Here is a 22,733-nt window from a genome sequence, read left to right on the forward strand (position 1 = left end):
TGTGACTATCCTCCTGCCTCTTCCTTCCCAATCGCTGGGATTACAAGCTTTGCCACCACACAGGGGAATGGAGGTCTGCCTGTGTTGTTCAAGTGTTTTTCCCTGAGCCTTACCTCATACACATTCATTACTGATACCGTTTGAAAGCCTGTCACGCGTGTAATGGGCGTGCCTGAATTGAGAGGTGACTGAGTGGGGTCAACGCTATGACAGGGAGAGAACACACAGGGAGGTCGCCCTGAGAAGAACGCCCAGCCCACTCTGGAAGGCAATGAGTGAGTGTGAAAGGTGTTCCGCTGCGTCAGCGAGGCCCGACCCGCCCTTGGGAGGAGGATCCCGGGGTTCGGAGCAGCCACGCGGTGAGGAGGCAGGGCAGCCACCCGCTGAAAAGGCGAGGGTCTCGTTGCTGGGGACAGGGCCGCAGTCTCCCTCCGACAGCCCAGGTCTCCACGCCTCTGCAGTTGGAGCGGAAGGGGCGGGACCGCGGCGAACAAGACGCACAAGGTCCAAGGTCCGCGGCCCCGGGGGAGGAGAAGCGCCTGCTTTCTGCGCAGTCGCCCCGCCCGGACTGGGGGCGGGACTTAGGCGTCCCGGGGGTGGGGTCAGATCTGGGCCCGCCTCCACCAGCGCCTGGGAGCCCCGGAGTGCGTGGCCCCCCGGTTTATTTGGGGGGCTTCAGGTGAGCCGGACCATAGAGGGGTTAAGGAGACTTTCCTTGGGGACAGGTCATCTGTCTGACCTCAGGTCCATCTGCCCTGCCGCCTGCCAACAGCCATCTCCGCAGAAAATGGGAGAACAAAGGGAGGGGGCGGTCCTGGGGCCCCTAAGGAAATCCAGGGTCCTAGGTACCCCGCCCCGCCCGCTGACACTTTCGGTTTCTTCCCGAGTCATAGGTGCCGCCCAAGAGACCCTGGGCCCGTGCTGGGCGCAGCTGCCTCTTCACCTCTGCCTGTCCGTCTTTGTTTCTGGGTCTGTCTGGCTGTTCCCGAGCTTGTCCCCCCCACTCCAGAACTAAGCCTCCCCTACGCCAAAAGCCCAAGACTCCCCTCCCCTTTCCCATGGCAGGTACGTTGGCGCTAGGTTGGGGTCTCCATTATCCCTCCCCCTCACGAACTTGGGTGCCGGGTGTCGAACACATTCTCCAGGAATGTGCTCAGACTGGCTGCGTGGGGCCCTCCCTTCCTCCTGGGGAGCCACCGCCCTGCCCCCCGCCCCATCATTCTCTGCCTCTTCTTACGTTTTCCGCTGGTGCTCCTGGTCCTTGGGCTGAGAAAGAAGAGGATGAGGCCACAGATAACTTTCTAATCTACCCCTGCTTCCCTACAGGCTACTTACCCCCCAAAGGCTATGCCCCTTCGCCCCCACCTCCGTACCCCGTGCCAGCTGGGTATCCAGAGCCAGCGGCGCTACATCCTGGACCGGGACAGGCTCCAGTGCCCCCCCAGGTGCCTGCCCCGGCTCCCGGCTTCGCTCTCTTCCCCTCGCCGGGCCCGGTGGCTCCAGGGCCTCCTGCTCCCTTCGTGCCATTGCCAGGGGTGCCTTCTGGCCTCGAATTCCTAGTGCAGGTGAGTGGGAGAGAGGATGGGCTAGGAGGAAGACCGATGTTCGAGGTGACGGATTTGGTCAACCTTGCTCTTAACTCTTGACAGATTGATCAAATCTTGATTCATCAGAAGGCTGAACGAGTGGAAAGTGAGTAGGAAATGGAACAAGTTGGGCTTCATGATGTTTGTGACAGTGGTGAGGCCCCTGAGCCTCAGCATGTTACTCTTCACAGCGTTCCTAGGCTGGGAGACCTGTAATAGGTATGAACTTCGCTCTGGAACCGGACAGCAACTGGGTCAGGCAGCTGAAGAGAGCAACTGTTGTGCCCGCCTGTGCTGTGGTGCCCGCCGACCACTTCGTATCCGCCTTGCGGACCCTGGGGACCGCGAGGTGCTCCGCCTCCTCCGCCCACTTCACTGTGGTTGCAGCTGCTGTCCCTGTGGTCTTCAGGAGGTGGGCATGGCAGGTTTTGTGGTCGTTGGTGGGCAGGGTGGTAAGCAGCGCAGAAAGAGTTGCGGCTTTCCTAGGAGTGGGGATGGTTCAGTTGAAGGTGTCAGAAGACAGCTGGCGCCAGTGAGGAGCACTGGCCAAGGTAGCCTGGCTTGACAGTAATCCTGTCTGCTTCCCTCTCCAGATGGAAGTCCAGGCACCACCTGGCACCACCATTGGCCATGTGTTACAGACCTGGCATCCCTGCCTTCCTAAGTTTTCCATCCTGGATGCTGATCGCCAACCTGTTCTACGAGTTGTAGGGCCTTGCTGGACTTGCGGCTGTGGTACAGACACCAACTTTGAGGTATTATAGATTGGGAGTCGGGGGGGAGGGGGAGTGATTTCAAGGTTCTTCACAAACCAAGATGGGGGTCGATGAGAAGGCTCAGAGGGTAAAGGTGCTTGCCACCAAGTGTGACAACCTGGGCTCTAGCCATGAGTCCCAAATTGTAGAAGACGACAATTCCTGCAAACTGTCCTCTCCACACACATGCCATGGTGCACACAATCAATCAGTCAATCAATCAGTCACTCAGTCAGTCAGTGTAATTAAAAGAACAAAAAAACCAAGGCAGTAGCTTCCGTGCTAATGGACGGCTTAAGGTCAAGACCTTTACTCTTATCATTCCCAATTCGTTGTGACCCCCCTCCTGAACTTGGAGTTTTCTTCCACTCAAAAATGTGGTCCTGTAAAAGCACACCAAAAAAGGTCTCGTGACGGTGCACACCTTTGATCCCAGTACTCAGGAGGCAGAGGCAGGTAGGCAGATATCTTTCTGAGTTCGAGGCCAGCCTGATCTCTATAGTGAATTCCAGGACAGTCAGGACTGTATAGAAAGATCCTGTCTAGAACCAAAATGTCTTCTTCAGTCCAAGACTGAGTGTCCCCTACAGCCCTGTAGGGGTTTAGGGGAGCATCTGAGGACAGCCTGAACCTAAAGTGGAGGACTGTTATCTCCCAGTCTTTCACTGAGTAAGTTTGCCATGGGCTGGACCCAGGTAGCCCCTGTGCCTAATTATGAAAGCATAGACCCTTTCATAATTTAACCCTTGGCTTGTCCTGCAACACTAGAAGTCCAAATGACCCATCTAACCCGAAGTCTAGGTGATGTCCTTCTCATGGAGGCCTCCTCTCATCAACCCAGAGCCAGAGGAACCCAGGAGTCGAGAATTGCAGCGTAAGGCTTGGGAGACTCTGGCTCTTAGAAGTCAGTGCCACTGCCCGGACTCTTGAGTGCTTTAAAAGGATGATTTCCCGTTCTGATAAGGGAGAAACAACAGGTTTCATCCAGGAGAGGTACTTTTCGTCTAAGGTTGCCTTTAAAAAAGTGAGTCACCTTGGTCGTCAGAGGCAGTTTCTGTGTGAGAACCGGTTGGAGAGGAGATAATCGTGTGATCTCCGATGGGAACGTGTGCACTGTGGGGTTCTCGGGGAGTCAGGGTCCCGTTAACACAATCTCAAATGGTCCATACTTGAGCCACGCTCTCAGGACTTGAGAGTTGGCCGCAGTAGACTTTGCAGGGCCTGTGACTAGGCTGCAGGAAGTTCCCTGCAGCTACGGGATGGGGCGGGAAGAGGATGGACAGGATGTAGAAGGAAATTACTTCAGTTCCAGTCACTGGACCAGGAAGTCACTGAGGTACCACTTAGTTTCACATGCCTTGTTATTGCTGAGCTCCGAGGCTCCGGTGAGAACCCCGGTCTTCAGAGGTTGCCTGTTTGCCCCTCAGCTAGGATTAGATAACCTCTAGATGAGGCTCATCTGCAATGCCAGAAAGGATTCTCCCCAGTCCTATTAAGAACCACACTTTTGGGAGGATTTGTGGCCCCTCCATTGGCCTTCTCAGCTAGGCTCCTCTGTATCAGGCTCAGGCTTTGCATAGGACACCAACCATGGGTGTCAGGAATACTGATGAGCAAAGCAAGCTTAGCAACTACTCATTCATCACTGAAATGCGGTTATGGTATGCATGGACTTTGGGAGGCAGCGGACCTGAATCTATATCCTCATCTTCACCGTGCACTTGTGTAACCCAGGGTATCTCAGTTTCCCCCTACCGTCATATGGAAACCCAATGCTATTGCAAAGAGTCCTGAGCATAGTCTACACAACTCCTACATGGACCTGTAGAATGGGACAGGAGGCAAGTGAGATTGGAGGCATCTTCCCCAGTTGGGTCCTTCTTCCCTCCCACCAGGTGAAGACTAAGGATGAATCCAGAAGTGTGGGCCGCATCAGCAAGCAGTGGGGAGGGCTGCTCCGAGAAGCCCTCACAGATGCCGATGACTTTGGCCTCCAGTTCCCAGTAGATCTAGATGTGAGAGTGAAGGCAGTGCTGCTGGGAGCCACGTTCCTCATCGTGAGTTGGCCGCCTGCCTCTGCCCTTCCCTTCCTGTTATTAGACGCGCTGTTCAGTTCCTGGACCCTTACTAGAAGGTCAGGGGCATGTATGGTGGGTTGCAGGTCCAGAGCTAAGTTACAATAGCTGGTCAACACAGACCCATCCAGATCTCCCATTGACAGTGACCTTTCCTTAGGATTATATGTTCTTCGAGAAGCGAGGAGGCACAGGACCCTCGGCCATCACCAGTTAGAAGCCACCTCAGGATGAGAAGACCATCCCCTCAACTAGAACTTAAGATGGTCACCTGCCCTGGACTTACCCTCCTGAAGCAGCCCTTTCCTTGGCATACACTGCAGCGAACCTGCAGGGTGGCTGAGTGGTTGGGAGCCATTGTGTCCCATCCCTTCCCTCCTTTACCTGTGACCCTGCAGAGGAGCATGTGTGAGACCATCCTTGTGTTTACCATCTCCGAGCAGTCCCTGTGCACACATTAGCTTTTAAACTTCCGTGCCCTCTCCTTCCAGCCTTCCTCCAGGGTCTCTGCACAGGAGGGGGCATCTGGAATCCAGGACTCTGGTTATACCCCAGGGCTTGTGGGTAAAAGGCAAGCGGCACCAAAGATGGCAGACACCCCCTCCCTTTATAGCACTTTAGCCAATTAGTTTAGCTTCAGACTGTGGGCACTCTGAGGGGATCCCTGCCTCCTTGCTAATAGCTGTAGAGGTTGGGACCCAGTGCCAACTCCCTCACCCCCTGGGCCCTGCTGGTGCTTTCTGCAGCTTCCTGTGCCTTATTTAACCGTTAACCCCTTCCTTCCCCTACTGTAGGAAGGAGGTCGTGTCTTTGTATATTGTACTCATATAAACTTTGCAACTTTTTAAACAGTAGAAGGCGATGTGACGGGAGAGGGTAGATACAGGATAACACAAAGGGAGTGGCGTCTGCTGGGCTAGAGTCAGCCAGCCTATATAATCTATACTATTTGGATTAAAGAAAAAAAAAGTCCTTGAGTCTAAAAAGTTAGTTTTCATCACCCATGGTGATTCTGGACCAAACCAAAGCAGTTTGTGCCACAGCCCCCAAGTCAATATCTAAGTTGGGTGCCCCAAAGAGTCTAGGGAGGTAGCTAATGACAGTTCTGACGGTTGTTCTGTGATCAGGTATTGATCCTTGTCTGTAGTGAGTAGAGGCTTCCTCCAAAGCTTTCTCTTTCAAGTCCTGTTCAATTGGAAATGTTATAGGCAGAGTGGACTTGATCCATCTTGATCCCTTCTGAAACCAAGGAACAGGGCACGGAGATAAGCACTAACTGGTACCTGACCCCACGTGCCCTACACACTTCCTATAACTCCTCACAGCAGGTAAATCTTCCTTAGTGTGCCTCTGTCAAGACCTCATGTTCTGTTTAGTCCCATAAGGCCAAGCTCTAAGTGGACCAGGTATTCCATGCTGGTATCCAACCCCGAGGATGCAGAGTTCAGGACCGGGCTAGGATGTAGCGACTGGCTGCTGACAGGTCCCAGTGATGATGCTCCAGGATGCGACGACAGTCTGCTCTGGACCGGTTACTGAGGTGGAAGAGCTGGTCTACCTGTGTGAGCAGGAGGTAGGGTAGCTGACCACTAGTGAGCCAAGCAGGTGACTTGGGAAACCTGCAGAAGGGGCTAATTTTACCTTGAGGTTTCGGATTGCAGAAGCCACATCTCCCCCAGTAGTTCTAAGTGCTGCTTGGCACTCCTGGTAGGTGACACCATGCACACGCAGCTCTACCTGTAGGGGATAAATCTTTGTTTAGCCCTTGTCCCAACCTACAGGCCCTTTGAACATCAAGTCATTTTAGTGAGCCCTCACCTCTACAATCTTCCTCTGCCACTCAGGGTCTGACAAGGGGCTTCCAGAGGGGACAGTGGCTTTGCTGGCTCCAGTTCGGTGATTATGTGAGGATTCTCCTTTGGGCCGGGCTTTGTGGGGTTGGCTGGGCTGAGAAGAGCTGCAGATAATAGGCGGGCGTGGAGGCAGGTCTGGTGGGCGTGGAGGTAGGTCTGGGAGTCCCTGGGACATAACTCTTGTAGGTCGAAGTTCAGGAGGGCTTGAACCACCTCCTGTAGGTCTAGGGCCCAGGGACAGGACTGACTCCAGACTCTTGGAAATGCCTTCAGAGTTGAGAAAGAAATGACATAAGAGGAGGCCCATCTTCTTGCTCTTTTGACAATCTACACTGAGCTGTGTGATTTTGCAAGGATATTTAGGTAAGCTAGCTGGCCTTGTCCTCAGGTGTCTGTATGTTAGATGGCCAGAAAGAAGGTATGCAAATGGAATCGAGACAGCTAGGGGCTCAAAGAACTCTATGAGGGCCAAAGCCGGGAGAGGCTGTCCAGTGGAAAAATAAGTGTGCCAGGAGGAGATAGCACATGCCTTTAATCCCATCACTTGGGAGGCAGAGGTAGGCAGATCTCTGAGTTCAAGTCTACCCTGGACTACTTTAAGAATGAGCTTAGGACAGACGGGGCTACACAGAGAAACCATGTCTCAAAAGGCCAAAACAAATCATCTGTCCAAAGATGGTATTTGGAGGAAGGAAACCATATACGCAAAGGTACGGATTCAGAGTTGGGAAGGGAAATTGGAAAGTTGTTCTTGAGACCCTGGGTCCCACCACACCCACCTCTCATCTGCTGCAGGGGCACCTTTCTTCTGTGGTTCCGTGCTGGGGGTAGATCTTGTAATGTTGCCTTCTCCCTGTCCCTGTGAGAGAGTGATCTAGTTCATTCTCCACTATTCATCCACATCATGGCCTTCTTCCAAAAAACATGGGTCCCACACATGACCCACAAGGGAAGCTCCAGCTGGGGGCCAGTCCATTCTCACTCCTCCATCCTATTCCCAAGCTTTCTTTCAGAGAAGTTACGCTATTTAGTCAGCCTCCCCCAAACCAACTCTGTCCCCCACCCTTTCATGGCCTTACCCATCTGTGCCCCCTCTGCATTTCTCTCCACGGGCAGGGGAACCTCTGTGGGCTGGATGGGTGACTGGTGAACCCCCCAAGTCTGCTAGTGTCACTGCAGAAGCTGGAAAGTTGCCCACTTTGAGGGTGCGACCATTCTGGCCCTTCCAGGTTGCGGTGTCCGGGCTGTGGGAAGAGGAGCTGGTGAAGGAAATGGGGTCAGGGAAAGTGGCAGCTGGTCTCCGGCCACATTCAGCTCATCAAGCTGTGTGTCTTGTGGCCACATCTGCCTGGAGGAAGGGAAGCCTTTTTCTCTCCAACACAAAAAGGGCACTGTGGGCCAGGCAGGGCTCCAGCAGGGAGGGTGGGGCTGAGCTGGGGTGCAGGGCGCAGTGGGAAAACGAAAAGACCCACAAGACCAACATTCAAGGAACTGGAGAAAAACATAGGGACCGGGAGTCCAGAAGGCTGGGAGGACACATCCCTTGGGGATGCTTAGGGGAATAAGATTGTCACCTGCCCTCAATGATAGTGATGGGGTCACCGATCTCCATCCGCAAAGCACCTGGCTCTGTGACCTCCCTCACACAGCGCCCCTCAGAAAGCCAGGCCTGTGGAGATAGAAGAAAGGGTGGCTGGGCTTTTGGCCTAAGTCATAAGGGTAATAAGAAAGGACCTTTTCCCATAGCAAACAAATAGACATCGTGTATGTCTTCCACGTGCCCAGCCCTCCCTCCCCATTACAACCCAAAGCGGAGTGGGGTTGCTGACCAGGACTCCATGCCATGCTGGACATGGCATGCAAGAAACCACAAAGGAGAATCTTGTCTCTGTGTAAGTGGACCAAATGAGAAGCATCCTGCTCACTCTATTCTACACCAAGCCTACCAGGTCTGCCTCCCATACACCTCAGGGGCAGGCCCAGGGCCTCAGCTCTGATCTGGAGCTCTTTCTCTTGCTCCTGCCTCCCAGCCACTGTCTGTATTAGCCACCTTACTGCTCTCAAACCCAGCTAGACTGAAACAACTACTCTGACCCATAGCCTTCTGCAGCTCCCAAGAGCCCTTGGAGTGAAGACCAAAGTGCTCTAACAGTAGATAGACTGAGTTAGGGCCCAGCTCTGAAGTCACGTGGGTGGTGCTGCTCTCTACACCTCCACTGACTGGGTGACTTTAGATAAGTCACTGACCTATCAGTGGATGAAGTGCCCCATCAGTTAAATAGAGATTAGGAGTAATTACCTCCTGGAGCTGTTAAACAAGGACACAATGAGTGGCGGAGGACACCTGTGAGGCTCTTCACAGTCCATCACACTGGTCAAGTATTCTAAGCTCTCCTTGACAGAGTTCTGTTCACATCTGCAGCCCTACAGCTTCCCCCTTGTCCTCCCATGCAGAATCTATTTATTTATTTATTTATTTATTTATTTATTTATTTATTGGTTTTTTTCGAGACAGGGTTTCTCTGTATAGCCCTGGCTGTCCTGGAACTCACTCTGTACATCAGGCTGGCCTCGAACCCAGAAATCCCCCTGCCTCTGCCTCCCAAGTGCTGGGATTAAAGGCCTGCGCCACCACTGCCCAGCTTCTTTCTTTTATTTATCTATTTAATTTTTCTTGTCAGGCACGAGTGAAAACCCACTACTTTCTTTTCTGTGCCTCTTTTGTGGCTCAGAAGCGAAACACCACCTCTTCCAGCTACATCTTTGCAGGCCTTAGCTGCTGCCTCAAGGGCTCTGCATTTCCTGCAGGAAGTGACTGAACCTGGTTCTGATCGAGTTCCAGATTCCGGCCCAGGCATCAAGACATGTTTGTCTTATGCAGGGAACTCTGGATGAGAGAATAAAGGGAAGAAAAGCTATGTGTATCTGGAGAGTTGGGGATTCTCACCTCTTGAAGCAGTCCTTCCAGGTTGGAAAAGCTAGGCCGATCTGCTGGGTGAGGGGCCCAGCAACGCAAGGCGAGGGAGTAAAGGGCCCTGGAACAGAGGGGAGGTTTTGGCAGCCTGGCTCGGTCCTTCTCCAGCCGTTGTAGGATGAGATACGGTGGAACACCTGCCCAGGGTTCCTCGCCTCCAGAAAACATTTCCCAGAGTGTCACTCCGAACATCCACACGTCAGAGGCAGACGAGAAGGCTCCCTGGCGTAGGCTCTCTGGGGCACACCTGAGGAAAATGGAAATTAAAAGTGGCTAGGTCAATGCCCAGCTCACCTTTCCTTCCACTGTGCACCCACTCCCTCGATCCCGCCCAGCTCCATTAGCCTCAAAAAACCTTCCTGTGCCTCTCTGTCCTGCTTCCTGTGGAAGAGTAACAACCACTCCCTCTCCCCAACACCCCAACCGCCCCGCCCCCTCGAGTTCCAAGCTGGTTGCTCTCTAGCCCTGCTCAACTCTGACTTCCTAGCCCAGCCTCAAACCGGACCATTAGAGTACCCCCCTCACCAGGCATAGGGGATGGGACGGGGCCCGCCCATGACGTAGCGACCCCGGGCGCCGCCCAGTGGCCGCACCAGTCCAAAATCTGCCACCTTGATCATTCGAGGTGAGGCCAGCAGCAGGTTGCGAGTGGCGAGATCCCGGTGCACTAACCCACAGGACCCCAAGTACGCCATGGCTCCTGCCAGCTGACGCAGAAAAAGGCACAGTAGGGCCACAGGCAGTGGGGGCGTCGGTGCTGGGGCAGTCAGGCGCGCATGCAGGGAGCCCAGTGGCGCAAGTTCCATCACCTGAAGGTACAGAGAGCCATGTAAGCCGAAGTCTGGCCCCACTGGTATTTCTTGCCGCACGGCAAGCCTGAGGCTATGAGGAAAGCAGTGTTCTTATAGACTCACCATCTGTAGAGGCTGGCCCAGGACGAGGCCATGCAGGCGCAGCACATGTGGGTGCTCTAGCTTCATCATGACAGACACCTCCCGCAGGAAGTCTCCCAGTTCTGTGCCCATTGGACCCTCGGGACCCACACGGAGGGACTTGACAGCCACTGGGATCTGGAGGTGGGGGGAAGCACCCAGAGTAATTGACCAGGGCCAGTACGGAGGGTATAAAGGATAAAGAGAGCTTAGGTACCTTAGATTAAGTAAGCCTCTTGAGGGTAGAACTGGGAACGGAGTTGGGTGGGGGTGGGATGCGATTGGAATATAAAGTGAAGAAAGGAAGGAAGCCCCTTAGACACTCACGCTTTGGCCACTGGGTAGTGTCCATAGTCCTCGATGTACAACACCAAAGCAGCCTGAACCCAGCAGCTCCCCTCTGCACACAGCACCCTCTGGAATCAGACACTTGAGTCCCCCCTCTGGCTCATGGAAGCACGGAAGACTGTCCGAGTGTGGAGGGCTCTCCTTCTGATCAGGAGCAAAGCCCCCAAGTATCTGAAATAGGAGTAGGAATTCAGGTGTAGGAAACCCTGATCAACCCTCCCAGGCACTCAGCCCCAGCCTGTCATCCCTCAAAGGCCACAGCACATACCTTGTACACCCAATTCTTGGACTTAACCCCCGACCGGTACCTCTTCAAGGCTTCAGTAAGTCTGCGCTGGGCTGGGAAAGACCAGAATTAGAGGGTAGAGTGGGGGTGGTGTGAGGACAGAGAACCCACGGTCAAGCCCAAAGTGTGGGGGAGCAGGACCTGCATCCGGCAGGCCGTGGAAGCTACAGGGCGGTAAGGCAGGGGTTCCTCACCAGGCCTGCCCATGCCTATGTTGTCCAGATCCTCAGGCCTTACAAAGTCAAAATGTTCTGGCCGAGTGACGTTGAGTTCCTCAAGGATGGGCCGGTAAAACTGGGCCAGCTGGACATCCCGGAGCAGCCGAAGGAGCCACAGGGAACTGGCTTCAGGCAGCATGTCTGGGGTTAGACCTCTCAGGAGGATGGCAGTCTGCTTTAAATGGATAGCCTAGGGTAGGTACCAAAGACAGACAGAGGCTCAACTGCCACCCTTAACACAGCAAGACACACCCAGGTATGCAAGGAGAGACAGAGATGAGACAGTGAGGAACTAAGCTGGGCACATACACGTATACCTCCGGTAGCATACCCCACATACATGCATACATAGCCTGCTCCCATCCCCAAGACTGAGAAATCTGCTTCCCATACACTTGAGATTTCAGAATACTGCTTGCCCAATCTATTAAGTCCAGCTATGTCCTAACTTTAGAACAGTGGTTTTCAACCTTCCTAATGCTGTGACCCTTTACTATAGTTCTTCATGTTGTGTTGACCATAAAATTATTTTCATTGCTACTTCGTAGCTGTAATTCTGTTAGTTAAGAATCATAATGTAGCCTTTAATCCCAGCACTTGGGAGGCAGAGGCAGGCAGATTTCCGCCAGCCCGGTCTATAGAGTGAGTTCCAGGACAGCCAGGGCTACACAGAGAAACCTTGTATTGGAAAACAAAAACAAACAAAAAACCAAAAACAAAAAAAAGAACCATAATGTAAATATTTTTGGAAACACAGGTTTGTTGATGGGGTCGCGACCCAAAAGTTGAGAATCACTGCTTTAACACTGTGGCTTACTGCCCTTGAACACCAGACACTTAAATACTGTGCCCATTAAGTTCCCCGTTACACCATTGCACAGTTCACTTATATACAACCAAAATCTCTCCCCTCTTCATATATGAGACATTTTGCCTACCATATACAAACTAGAGATGCCCTGATATGCTAACATCATACCTCAGGAATATAGGTATATGAGGTATACTCCCTCCTACCCACTACTACCCCCCCCCCACACACACACAGAGACACACAGAGACAGAGAGAGAGAGAGAGAGAGAGAGAGAGAGAGAGAGAGATACAGATATGCTACAAAACATGCCTGAGACAACCACATACATGTTGCCTCAAGTCCAAGATATTCCCATACACTGCCATGAAAAGCAGGCATACTGCAACACGCCCTCACACAGGTGTACTTGAGACACAAAGCTTCTCTGCCTCCACAAATCAAAGATACCTAGATATATACCTAGATATATCACCACACATATCGGAAACACCAAGGATCACATAAACAAAAACACACAATGAGGACATACTGCCACCTCACCCCAGTATGCCCATGGCCATGGCTTCTTAAACACCCGAGGCAGCAACATTGAAAATTAAATAGGAATCAGTGCTGGGCTGTTAAGCGAAGGCTAAGATGGGAGCCAAACTTAGATACTGTTCACAAAGCCACCTAGATTGTTAGGTGTGTGGTCCTTCCACACCCACCTGAGCTCGGTTCCAGGTACAGAGCCCAGGTGTTCTCCTACGTCATTCAACCTAAGTTGGCTACCAAACAGTTCCACCAACCATTATTAAACAAGGCTTTAGGCCTCTGGGTCCGGGCTGCCAGAGACTCTCTTTTACACACCTGTCCCTCTGTAGTTGAACCATGAGGAAGTCCTAGATCGGAGGTCGGAAGTGGGAGGAGGAGGTGGGGGCCGCGGAGAGCTGGCCACCCCAGGCGGCCTGAGAACTGAGAGCAGAAGAAAGTTCAAGCCCAGAAAGGCCCTGCGTTGCACCATAGATAGGAAGGGAGGAGCGGGGAAAAAGGCAGCCAAGAAGAAATCTTGAGAGGGAAGGGAAGGATCCGGGAAAAGGGATCCAGCGACGCACCCCAAAAGGAGCCCGCTGGTTCCAACCCGGGGCGCCCCTGCTAGGTGTGGACTCTCACCTGGCGAAGGCGGAAGAGGCAGCTGCGGGGGGCCGCCCAGGTGGCGGGCATTAAATCCTAAGAAGGGCGGGGACCCCGGGCTGTGGAGGGCGGGTCCTGGAAGCTGGCCCTGAATGATCCAGGACCAATTCCCTGGTGGCACTTTGTGGCGGACGCCCAGGCGGAGCTCCTCCCACTTGTAGGACAGGTGAGCCTCTAGGCCGTGGTTAACCTTCCTTGTGCTTGCCTTTCTTGACAGTCTTGGCAGTCTTCCCTACTCTCCTAGATCTCTCCCTCCGGAGCCTGTCCCGTAAGCTGTTCTTCCCCAAATCCTTCACCGAAATTGTAACATCTTGTAAGTCCTCCGCCCAGGTATGGGACTGTAGCTTAATCAGGACATAGACACTGCCTTTAGGAGAAAGGCTCTAACAGGCATTTTGTGTCCCTGGAAGGGAAGCTAAAAGGCACAGGAAGCTTTGAGATGGAGGCAGGTGCTGTTACCGACATCAGCTCTGGTCCTAGACAGTTAAGGGAGGCACTTCTTCTATAACTCAGCTTCCCCCCCCCCCCAGTAGCCTATCTGTGTGCCCGCATGGATGTATTGGTGCCCACAGTGGCCAGAAGAGAGTGCTGGATCCCCTGGCAGCTAGTGTCCTTAAGTGCTGAGCCATCTCTCCAGCCCCAAGTCCACTTCTTTGAGGCTATGCAGCCCATGCTCGAACTCGCAGAGATCTGCCTGCTTTTGCCTCTCTAGCACCGGGATGAAAGGTGTAAGCCACTGCATTTGGCGTACAGCTGGGATCCTGAAGAATGATTCAAGGAGAGTCATTCTTTTTCCCTTTTATTCTGGGGTCCCAGAGAGGAAGCTTCAAGGCTAAAATATCAGATCTGCCTCCTGTCCAAGGAAGAATACATGCATGAATGTAGCAGCTGTCATTCTTTTTGCCTCTGTTTATTGGGAAACGCATGGATGTTCCAAGCATTGATGGGAAAATCACACTGCAATTCTACCGGTATGATTTCTTAAGGCTTCTCTTATCTGCCAACTAGACACGCTGATAATTGTTCCCTCCATGTCTGTCACACTTGTTACACTGTGGGCTCTGCAGGGTAGGAAATGGGCCTGTCTTCCTCATCTTGGTGTTTTGAGTCCCAGAACAGTGTAGGCATGTAGTAGGTGCAACGTACATTAGTTGTAAAGCATTCTGTCAGTCCAATCTGATCTGATGATTTCTGTGGATGATCTGTTATTATTCCCTGCTTTTAAAATAGCATTGGTAGTTTTTTTGTTTTGTTTTGTTTTCTTGTGTAGTACTTAGATAATGATCCTTTTTCTATTCATTATATGCACTGCTAAATTTCTTCTTTCTATGAACTCAGAATTTTTACCAGATTTGGAGAATATTCAGCACAATCTCTTCTTATTGCCTACTAAGTGCTATATTATATGCTTAGACCACCTTTCTTTAGACGTAGGAATATTCTAACATGACCATATTGCAGGGATGAAGACAAACTCCAGTAATCTCAGTGTTCAGAAATTGAGCTAGGGTTTAAGTTCAGCCTGGAGCTACATAGAAAGACCCTGTCTCAAAAACAAAAACAAAAACAAAAACAAAAACCAAAAAACAAAACAAAAAAGAACGTATGGGAGGTAGCTCAGTGGTAACTCTTTACTGAGATTCAACTTATGTACCTGGTAAGACATTTAAAGAAGCCGGGCATGGTGGCATACGCCTTTAATCCCAGCACTTGAGAGGCAGAGGCAGGTGGATTTCTGAGTTCAAGGCCAGCTTGGTCTACAGAGTGAGCTCCAGGACAGCCAGGGATATACAGAGAAACCCTGTCTCAAAAAACCAAAAAAAAAAAAAAAAAGAAAAAAGAAAAAAAGAAAATGGTTGGAATGTGGCTCAGTGTAAATGGTTGGAACGTGGCTCAGTGTAAGAGGGCTTGCTTAGTTTATGTGGTTTGTGTGGAGCCTGAGGTTCAATAATCACAGCACTGAAAAAAAAAATCCAGATCTCTGGGCTGGAGAGATGGCTCAGTGGGTAAGAGCACCAACTGCTCTTCAGAAGGTCCTGAGTTCACAAGGTGGCTCCCAACCACCCGTAATGAGATCTGACACCCTCTTCTGGTGTGTCCGAATCAGCTACAGTGTACTTACACTTAATAATAAATAAATCTTTTAAAAAAAATCCATATCTCCATCGCAGCTATTGTTTTGATTTCTTTATATGTTTTTAAAAGTTTTCTGTGTATGGATGTTTTTCTTTCACGTATGTCTATACACCACCACTACCACATGCAAGCCTGTGATGTTACAGAAGGTTGTGAGCCACCATGCTGGCACTGCAAATTGAACCCAAGTCCTCTGCAAGAGCAACCAGTGCTCTTAACCACTGAGCCATCTCTCCAGCCTTTTTTAATATACATTTTAATCACTACAAACCTCTATAGGCACCAGGCACCCACCTGATACACAGATATACATAAAGACAAAACTTTCGTTGATATAAATTTTAAAATAAAAATCTATGATTAAAAATGTATTTTAGGGGGCTGGAGAGATGGCTCAGCAGTTAAGAGCACTGACTGCTCTTCTGAAGGTCCTGAGTTCAAATCCCAGCAACCACATGGTGGCTCAAACCATCCGTAATGAGATCTGAAGCCCTCTTCTGAGGTGTCTGAAGACAACTACACTGTACTTACAGATAATAAATAAAGAAATCTTTGGGGCAGAGTGAGCAGGGCCGGAGAGAGAAGAAAAAGTGTCTGAAGACAGCTACAGTGTACTTACATATAATAAATAAATAAATCTTTTTTTAAAATGTATTTTAGGGCTGGAGAAATGGCTCAGTGGTTAATAGCACTGAGTGCTCTTTCAGAGGTCCTGAGTTCAATTCCCAGCAACCACATGGTGGCTCACAGCCATCTGTAATGGGATCTGATGCCATCTTCTTAAGTGTCTGAAGACAGCAATAGTGTACACACATACATTTAAAAAAATTCTTGGGCTGGGGAGATGGCTCAGCGGTTAAGAGCACTGACTACTCTTCCAGAGGTCCTGAATTCAACTCCTAGCAACCACATGGTGGCTCACAACCATCTGTAACAGAATCTGATGCCCTCTTCTGGTGTGTCTGAAGACAGCTACAGTGTACATAAAATAAATTAATGAAAAACATTAAAAATTCTTAATAATATATAAATAAATAAATCTTTAAAATGTATTTTAAGTTGCTAGAGAGATGACTTAGTGCTTATAAGCATATGCTGCTTTTACCTGAGTTCAGTTCCCAGTACCCACATCAGGTAGCTGATAACCCATATCAGCCCAGGGATCAGATGCCCTCTTTTGGCCTTTATTAGGTAGGAGAGATGGCTCAGCAGTTCAGAGCATTGGCTGTTCTTTGAGAGGACCTAGGTTCAGTTCTCAACAGCCATATGGTACCCCACAACTGTTTGTAGCACCAGTCTCTCTCTTTTGGCGTCTTGGGGCACTGGATATCCATGTGATACATAAATGTGTACATAAAACACTTATGTACATAAAAATAAATACAGTTTAAATAAATAACCTTCCAGGAAAAAAGAGGGGTCTGGGCCTGTAGCTCAGCTGGTAGAGTACTGCCTAGCATTTACTAAGTTCTGGGCCTGTAGCTCAGTTGGTAGAGTACTGCCTAGCATTTACTAAGTTCAGGGTTTGACTCCTGCCCTGCATACACTGAATGTGGTAGCAAGTGGCTGTAATCTTGTCCCCAAACACAAGAAAGAAACAAACAAAACCTATAAGCTATAGACCATTTTTACATGCTCATAGCTGTCTTTTTGTTTTGTTTTGTTTTGTTTTGTTTTCAAGACAGGGTTTCTCTGTGTAGCCCTGGCTGTCCTGGAACTCACTCTGTAGACCAGGCTGGACTTGAACTCAGAAATCTGCCTGTCTCTGCCTCCCAAGTGCTGGGATTAAAGGTGTGCACCACCACCACCCGGCTTGTCTTTTTTTTTTTTTTTAAGCACATATTTTTTAAGCATTATTTATCGTATGTATGTGACACACCAGAAGAGGGCATCTGGCCTCATTACAGATGGTTGTGAGCCATCATGTGGTTGCTGGGAATTGAACTCAGGACCTCTGGAAGAGCAGACAGTGCTCTTGACCACTGAGCTATCTCTCCAGCCTCTCATAGCGGTCTTATAAATAGAGTTGCAGGTCCAGCAAGCTGGATCAGCAGGTAGAGGCACTTGCTGCCAAGTCACATGATCTGGGTTCAATCCCCAGAACTCACATAGAACAAGGAGAAAAACAACTCCTACAAGTTATTCTCTGCTCTCTATGCATACACAAATACATAAATAAATGTTAAAAATGAAATACTGTTGCACTGATATTATTAGATATTATTATTTGCTTTTAGCTTATTTCAATTCACATAGTTTTGTTGTTGTTTTGTTTGGGGGGTCAGCTAGGGAATTGAACCTGGGTCCTTATGCACTCTACCACTGAGCCATACCTCCAACCCTTAACTTCATATAATGTTTTTAGGAGTTACCTATGAAGCCCAGAATGGTGACCCACAATTGTAATCTAAATATTAATGAAGCTGGGACAGGAAGGTCATTTTGAGTTTGAGGCCAACCTGAACGATTTAGTAAGTTCCAGACCAGCCTACTCTACAGAGTGAGACCCTGTCATAGGTAAAACAAAACAAAATTAATATCTCGCAGTGTTGTTTATAATTATAGTAACACTTTATTGTGAGCTAAATGCAATTATGCTGGTAAGTTACTTTTTTTTACTTTTTCTTCTTTTTTTCTCTTTTTTAAAGATTTTTTTTATTTAATGTATGATTATCTGCATGCACAATTGCATGCCAGAAGAGGACCCAATAACTCATTATAGCTGGGCAGTGGTGGTGCATGCCTTTAATCCCAGCACTTGGGAGGCAGAGGCAGGCGGATTTCTGAGTTAGAGGCCAGCCTGGTCTACAGAGTGAGTTCCAGGACAGCCAGGGCTACACAGAAAAACCCTGTCTCAAAAAAAAAACCAACTCATTATAGATGGTTGTGAGTCACCACGTGGTTGCTAGGATTTGAACTCAGGACCTTTGGACGAGTAGTCAGTGCTCATCTCTCCACTGAGACATCTCTCCAGCCCATACTTTTTTTTTTTTCTTAAGGCAAGGTCTTCCTGGTGAGATAGTTCAGTGGTTAAAAGCTGAGCTATCTCAGAGTGATTCAGTTCTCAGCACTCACGATCATCTATAATTCAAGTCTCAGGGGATCCAACACTGTCTTCTGACCACAGTAGGCACCAAGCATGCACTCAGGCTGACAAAACACTCAAGGCTGCCGGGTGGCAGTGGTGCAACACCTTTAATCCAGGCACTAGTGAGGCCAAGACAGGCGGATCTCTGAGTTCAAGGCCAGAGATCTATAGGACAGCCAGGACTACACAGGGAAACCCTGTCTCAAAAATAGCTCAAGCTGGCCCAGAGATTCAGTATGTCTCTCCAAGAGGACCCGATGCCTCTAGCCTCTGCAGGCACCTGTAGCCACAAGAACTGGCCCCCGTACACATATTTTAGATTCTGAAATGTAATGTTGCCTGACCTAGAACTCATTGTGTAGACCAGACAGAGAACTCCAGAGGTACACCTACTTGCCTTTGCCTCCTGAGTATGGAAATTAAAGGTCCGTACCACCACACCAGGCTACATATAATTTAAAGTAATAATTTAAAACTTAAGAGAGTAATTATGCTGAGTGGATGAAGACAGACAGAAGAGAACATACTTTATGAATCTGTTTATATAAAGTTTTAGGAGTGGAGAGATGGGGGCTGGAGAGATGGCTCAGCGGTTAAGAGCACTGATTGCTCTTTCAGAGGTTCTGAGTTCAATTCCCAGTAACCACATGGTGGTTCACAGCCATCTGTAATGGGATCTGATGCCCTCTTCTGGTGTGTCTGAAGACAGCTAGGGTGTACTCATAAATATATAAAATAAATAAAGGAGAAATAAGGAAGTGATTTTGGAGAAACATAGGAAACATATAGGGACAGCAGTTATTTTATTTTATTTATTTTTTTATTTTTTTGGTTTTTCAAGACAGGGTTTCTCTGTGTAGCCCTGACTGTCCTGGAACTCACTCTGTAGGCCAGGCTGGCCTCGAACTCAGAAATCTCCCAAGTGCAGGGATTAAAGGCATGCGCCACCACTGCCCTGTGATGGCAGTTATTTTCATTCTCTTGATTGCACTGAAGGATTCCTGGGTATATATCCATCAAAACTTGCCAAATTATGTACTTTAAATATCACCAGTGTCTTGAATGCCAACTACACATCAACAAAGGTGTTTTGAAAAAAAGTCCAACAAATAAAAACAAAACAAATACTTGTTATCAGGTATTAGATTTTAAAAGTAATATATTAAGCCGGGCGGTGGTGGCACATGCCTTTAATCCCCCCCAAAAAAAGCTGGATATTTAGCCTGACATGGATTTTTGTGAGTTCCAAGCCAGCCAGGGCTACAAAGAGAGAGTCTATCTTTAAAACAAAACAAAACAACAACAACAACAACAACAACAACAACAAAAACAAAAAACAAAAGAAATGTGGATGCTGCACCATTCATTTGTTACCCCACCATTCTATTGGGGAGATGGGAAACTAAGACAGGATACTTACCAGCAAGCTCTTGTAGTCCAGTGAGCCCAGAGTACACAATACAACAGCCAAAACCAGAAAGATTCAAAGGTGGAAGGTGAGTGTTGAATCCTAAAAGCTGTCCTCGAATCTTTGCATGCTTTTTTGCCAGGCACACATTATTTAAAGTTAAGAGTCTGTAAGCTTGTCCCTCACCCCCTCTTCCTAGTGGCCTGCTCTTGTTCTTATCATAGATTAGTAAGTGATTTTTTTTTTTTTTTGTTTTGTTTTGTTTTTTTGAGACAGGGTTTCTCTGTGTAGCCCTGGCTGTCCTGGAACTCACTCTGTAGACCAGGCTGGCCTCGAACTGTGATTTTTAAATTCTATATATAAGTCCTTTGTTGAGTATGTGTAATTGTTCTGTTCTGTTTTGTTTTAAAGACAGGAGTCTCCTCTGCCCTCTCTTTGAGCACCCATGGGCGGGTGCACAGACTCACATTTACACATGCAAGCACATGCAGTCCATATGCATACATAATATACAAAAACCACACACATAAATGTTCTAAATGTATATGGTTTTGAAGCCAGGTATCCCTATGTAGACCAGGCTGGCTTTAAACCTGCCTGTGCCTCCTGGGTACTGGGGTCACAGATAAGAGCCAACATGCCTAACCTTGTTTGATGTTTTGATTCTAACTGTACATCCTTACAGATAGATATTTTTGTTGCTGCTGACTCTCAATTATGATTAATTAATTCCTCATGTGTCTAATGACTCATGATCTGAGGGGATGAACTATTGATCTCAATCTATAGGAATCACAGGGCCAAAACTTGGCATGTTTTTCTCCAGTGAGAACGTTCTTTTGTTTCTGCCAGGAACCAGAGCTTACAAGCACCCTGAGTCATCTTTCAGGAGTTCCAGATTACTGAGGCAGCCTCAGTCCATCCCACACCTGGAAAGGAAGTTAACGAATTTGTATGCAATGGCGATACTGCTGGAATTAAACGAATAGACACATGATAATACAGAGGAATGGAAACATGTGAATGGTCTTCTTCTCCTTCCAGTGCTGAGGATTGAACCTAAGGCCCTGTGTGCTCTACTCAGCCACTCTCCCATCAAACTACAGCCAAGCCCTGACGGAACGCTTTCACTGGACTGGAGAAAGCTATAAAGACATTGTGGGAGAGTGAGTGTGAGCTGAGCCCCAAAGTACCCGTGAGATGTTGAAAAGGCATTCCAGACCAAACAGGCCGAACATCCATCCCGTCAGTGTCTGAGCTGGAGCCATAAAATGACCATGGGGAGAGGTACTCTCCTGTCAGACTTGATGGGCTCAGTTCAGTTTGGGGGATCTATATAGTAGAAGAAGAGAATCAGCTCTTACCATTGTCTCCTGACCTCCACAGGAGTGTTATGGAGCACAAACACACACACACACACACACACACACACACACACACACAAAATAACTAAACAAGTAAATAAACATAATTAAAAAAAAATAATGTCCATGTTCTCTGTGAGAAACACAATGGTTTCATGTGCTTCCTGAGGGAAAATATGATTTTCCTCTGAACACTCAATGTCGTCCAAGATCTGATCATCATGGAGTTCCTCTGGGAGTTGAACTAACACATAAGGGACATGTGGAGACGTGTAAGGCAGCCATGGCAAGAGAAGTAAAAGAAAATTGGGTGTACAACACGGTTATAGTCCCAGCACTTGGTTGGTATAATGTAAACTATATTGGTAAATTGGCATGTGCTAGCTGGGTGGTAGTGGCACATTCCTTTAATCCCAGCGCTTGGGAGGCAGAGGCAGGCAGAACTGAGTTCGAGGCCAGCCTGCTCTACGGAGTGAGTTCCAGGACAGCCAGGGCTACACAGAGAAACCCTGTCTCCATAAAGTAACAACAATAATAACAGCATTAACAAAGCATGCTGCCCTTGAGAACAACCGGAAGGTGATCCATTTCCAGCAGAGATGACTATTGTTTGCCTCCTGTTACAGAAACACCTGCAGTAGGAAAGAAGCAGTGGAAGCTGGAAGCTCACTGGCTGAACGCTAGCCAACTGCTTCAGCTGTCCCAGGTGATTTCTGCTGGCAGCTTGTAAGCCCCAAATTTAATTGGTTTCTCCATCAAGCTACTCCAGTCCTCCCTGCTGGATGTAATAAACTCCCGCTTCGATGTCGTGCTGTCCATCCACAGCTTTCCATCTATCTGCTACGCTGCTTGCTAGTTGTTCTTTTACTTTTGCTTGCTTTGTACTTAATAAGATTGCTCACTCAAAACCAAAAGCACAGCTCTGCAGATCGTTCTCGTTCTCCAGACTATAGTTGGAAGGTGCAGGTAGGAGGAGCTTCAAGGTCACCCTCATTGGCATAAATTAATATGTAACCACGTGTGGTTATTTGCATAATCTATGCAGACATATGCAAATAAACAAATAACACTATAAAGATACTGTTGAGGCCCAGCAGTGGTGGCGCCTGCCTTTAATCCCAGCACTTGGGAGGCAGAGGCAGATGGATTTCGGAGTTCGAGGCCAGCCTGGTCTACAGAGTGAGTTCCAGGGCAGCCAGGGCTACACAGAGAAACTCTGTTTCGAAAAACCAAAAAAAAAAAAAAAAAAAAAAAAAAAAAAAAAAAAAAAAAAGGATACTGTTGAATAGTCAACTGAAAAGATACATCAGGTGAGGTACAAGGGTGGGGCAGAGGTTCCCAGGTGGTCTCTGTACCAGGTATCCTCTCAGAACCTTCCTGTGTTCACCAAGCCACATGCCCACTGAGTGGCACTGTGCTGAGTTCATAATGGAGGCTCCATTGCACAGATACCATGCAGGCATCATACATGGCCTACGGTAATGCACTCAATCTCTAGCCGTCCTTCCCATCTCAGCAGCTGGGGACTGAGGCCAAGAGCCCCAACCATCTGGCCTCAGACCCCATTCTCCTGAGCCTCCTCATTAACATAAACTCAGGTAGGACTGAAAGGGGCTTAATCCAAACAGCAACAGATGTTCCTGGCGCTGCTATCACTCGGGAAATTCTGAAGGTTTTAGGATCTCTGTGGCAGGAACTGGGACAAAGACCAAATATACATTT

At 48.9% G+C, this 22,733-nt stretch overlaps 2 protein-coding genes across 3 annotated transcripts; one reads left to right on the forward strand and one right to left on the reverse strand.

Moving 5' to 3' along the window:
* The first annotated feature begins 578 nt into the window (after positions 1 to 578).
* On the forward strand, positions 579 to 5,388 carry Plscr3 (phospholipid scramblase 3). Its single transcript, XM_031352740.1, has 8 exons — positions 579 to 679; positions 894 to 1,065; positions 1,327 to 1,565; positions 1,650 to 1,692; positions 1,778 to 1,998; positions 2,180 to 2,341; positions 4,237 to 4,398; positions 4,577 to 5,388. The coding sequence occupies exons 2-8, from the start codon at positions 1,059 to 1,061 to the stop codon at positions 4,631 to 4,633; spliced, it is 891 nt and encodes a 296-aa protein (XP_031208600.1). The 5' UTR covers positions 579 to 679; positions 894 to 1,058; the 3' UTR covers positions 4,634 to 5,388.
* Positions 5,319 to 13,143, reverse strand: Tnk1 (tyrosine kinase non receptor 1). Of its 2 annotated transcripts, none has more exons than XM_031352738.1 (13): positions 12,995 to 13,142; positions 11,004 to 11,217; positions 10,792 to 10,862; positions 10,503 to 10,694; positions 10,158 to 10,313; positions 9,769 to 10,052; positions 9,217 to 9,490; positions 7,844 to 7,938; positions 7,349 to 7,513; positions 7,049 to 7,128; positions 6,235 to 6,536; positions 6,058 to 6,153; positions 5,319 to 5,974 (listed from the first exon to the last, which is right to left on the reverse strand). In XM_031352738.1, exons 1-13 carry the CDS (start codon positions 13,043 to 13,045, stop codon positions 5,861 to 5,863), a joined length of 2,094 nt encoding a protein of 697 aa, XP_031208598.1. In that variant the 5' UTR covers positions 13,046 to 13,142; the 3' UTR covers positions 5,319 to 5,860. The 2 variants fall into 2 exon arrangements, with proteins under 2 accessions (XP_031208598.1, XP_031208597.1); XM_031352737.1 differs by having other exon boundaries at positions 5,390 to 5,974; positions 7,349 to 7,528; positions 12,995 to 13,143.
* Positions 13,144 to 22,733: the final 9,590 nt, after the last annotated feature.

Source organism: Mastomys coucha, unplaced genomic scaffold, assembly GCF_008632895.1.
Source record: "Mastomys coucha isolate ucsf_1 unplaced genomic scaffold, UCSF_Mcou_1 pScaffold5, whole genome shotgun sequence".
Taxonomy (NCBI): domain Eukaryota; kingdom Metazoa; phylum Chordata; class Mammalia; order Rodentia; family Muridae; genus Mastomys; species Mastomys coucha.

Bases quoted from the DNA above. Each gene is read 5' to 3' on its own strand.
- Plscr3 (XM_031352740.1), top strand. The intron at 1,999-2,179 runs GTGGGCATGGCA...TTCCCTCTCCAG, and splicing joins GTCCCTGTGGTCTTCAGGAG to ATGGAAGTCCAGGCACCACC. The intron at 2,342-4,236 runs GTATTATAGATT...CCCTCCCACCAG, and splicing joins GTACAGACACCAACTTTGAG to GTGAAGACTAAGGATGAATC.
- Tnk1 (XM_031352737.1), bottom strand. From the start codon at position 13,045: ATGCCCGCCACCTGGGCGGCCCCCCGCAGCTGCCTCTTCCGCCTTCGC. The intron at 10,314-10,502 runs GTGAGTGTCTAA...CCCCACCTCCAG, and splicing joins CACTACCCAGTGGCCAAAGC to ATCCCAGTGGCTGTCAAGTC. The intron at 5,975-6,057 runs GTAAAATTAGCC...CTGCTCACACAG, and splicing joins CTGCAATCCGAAACCTCAAG to GTAGACCAGCTCTTCCACCT.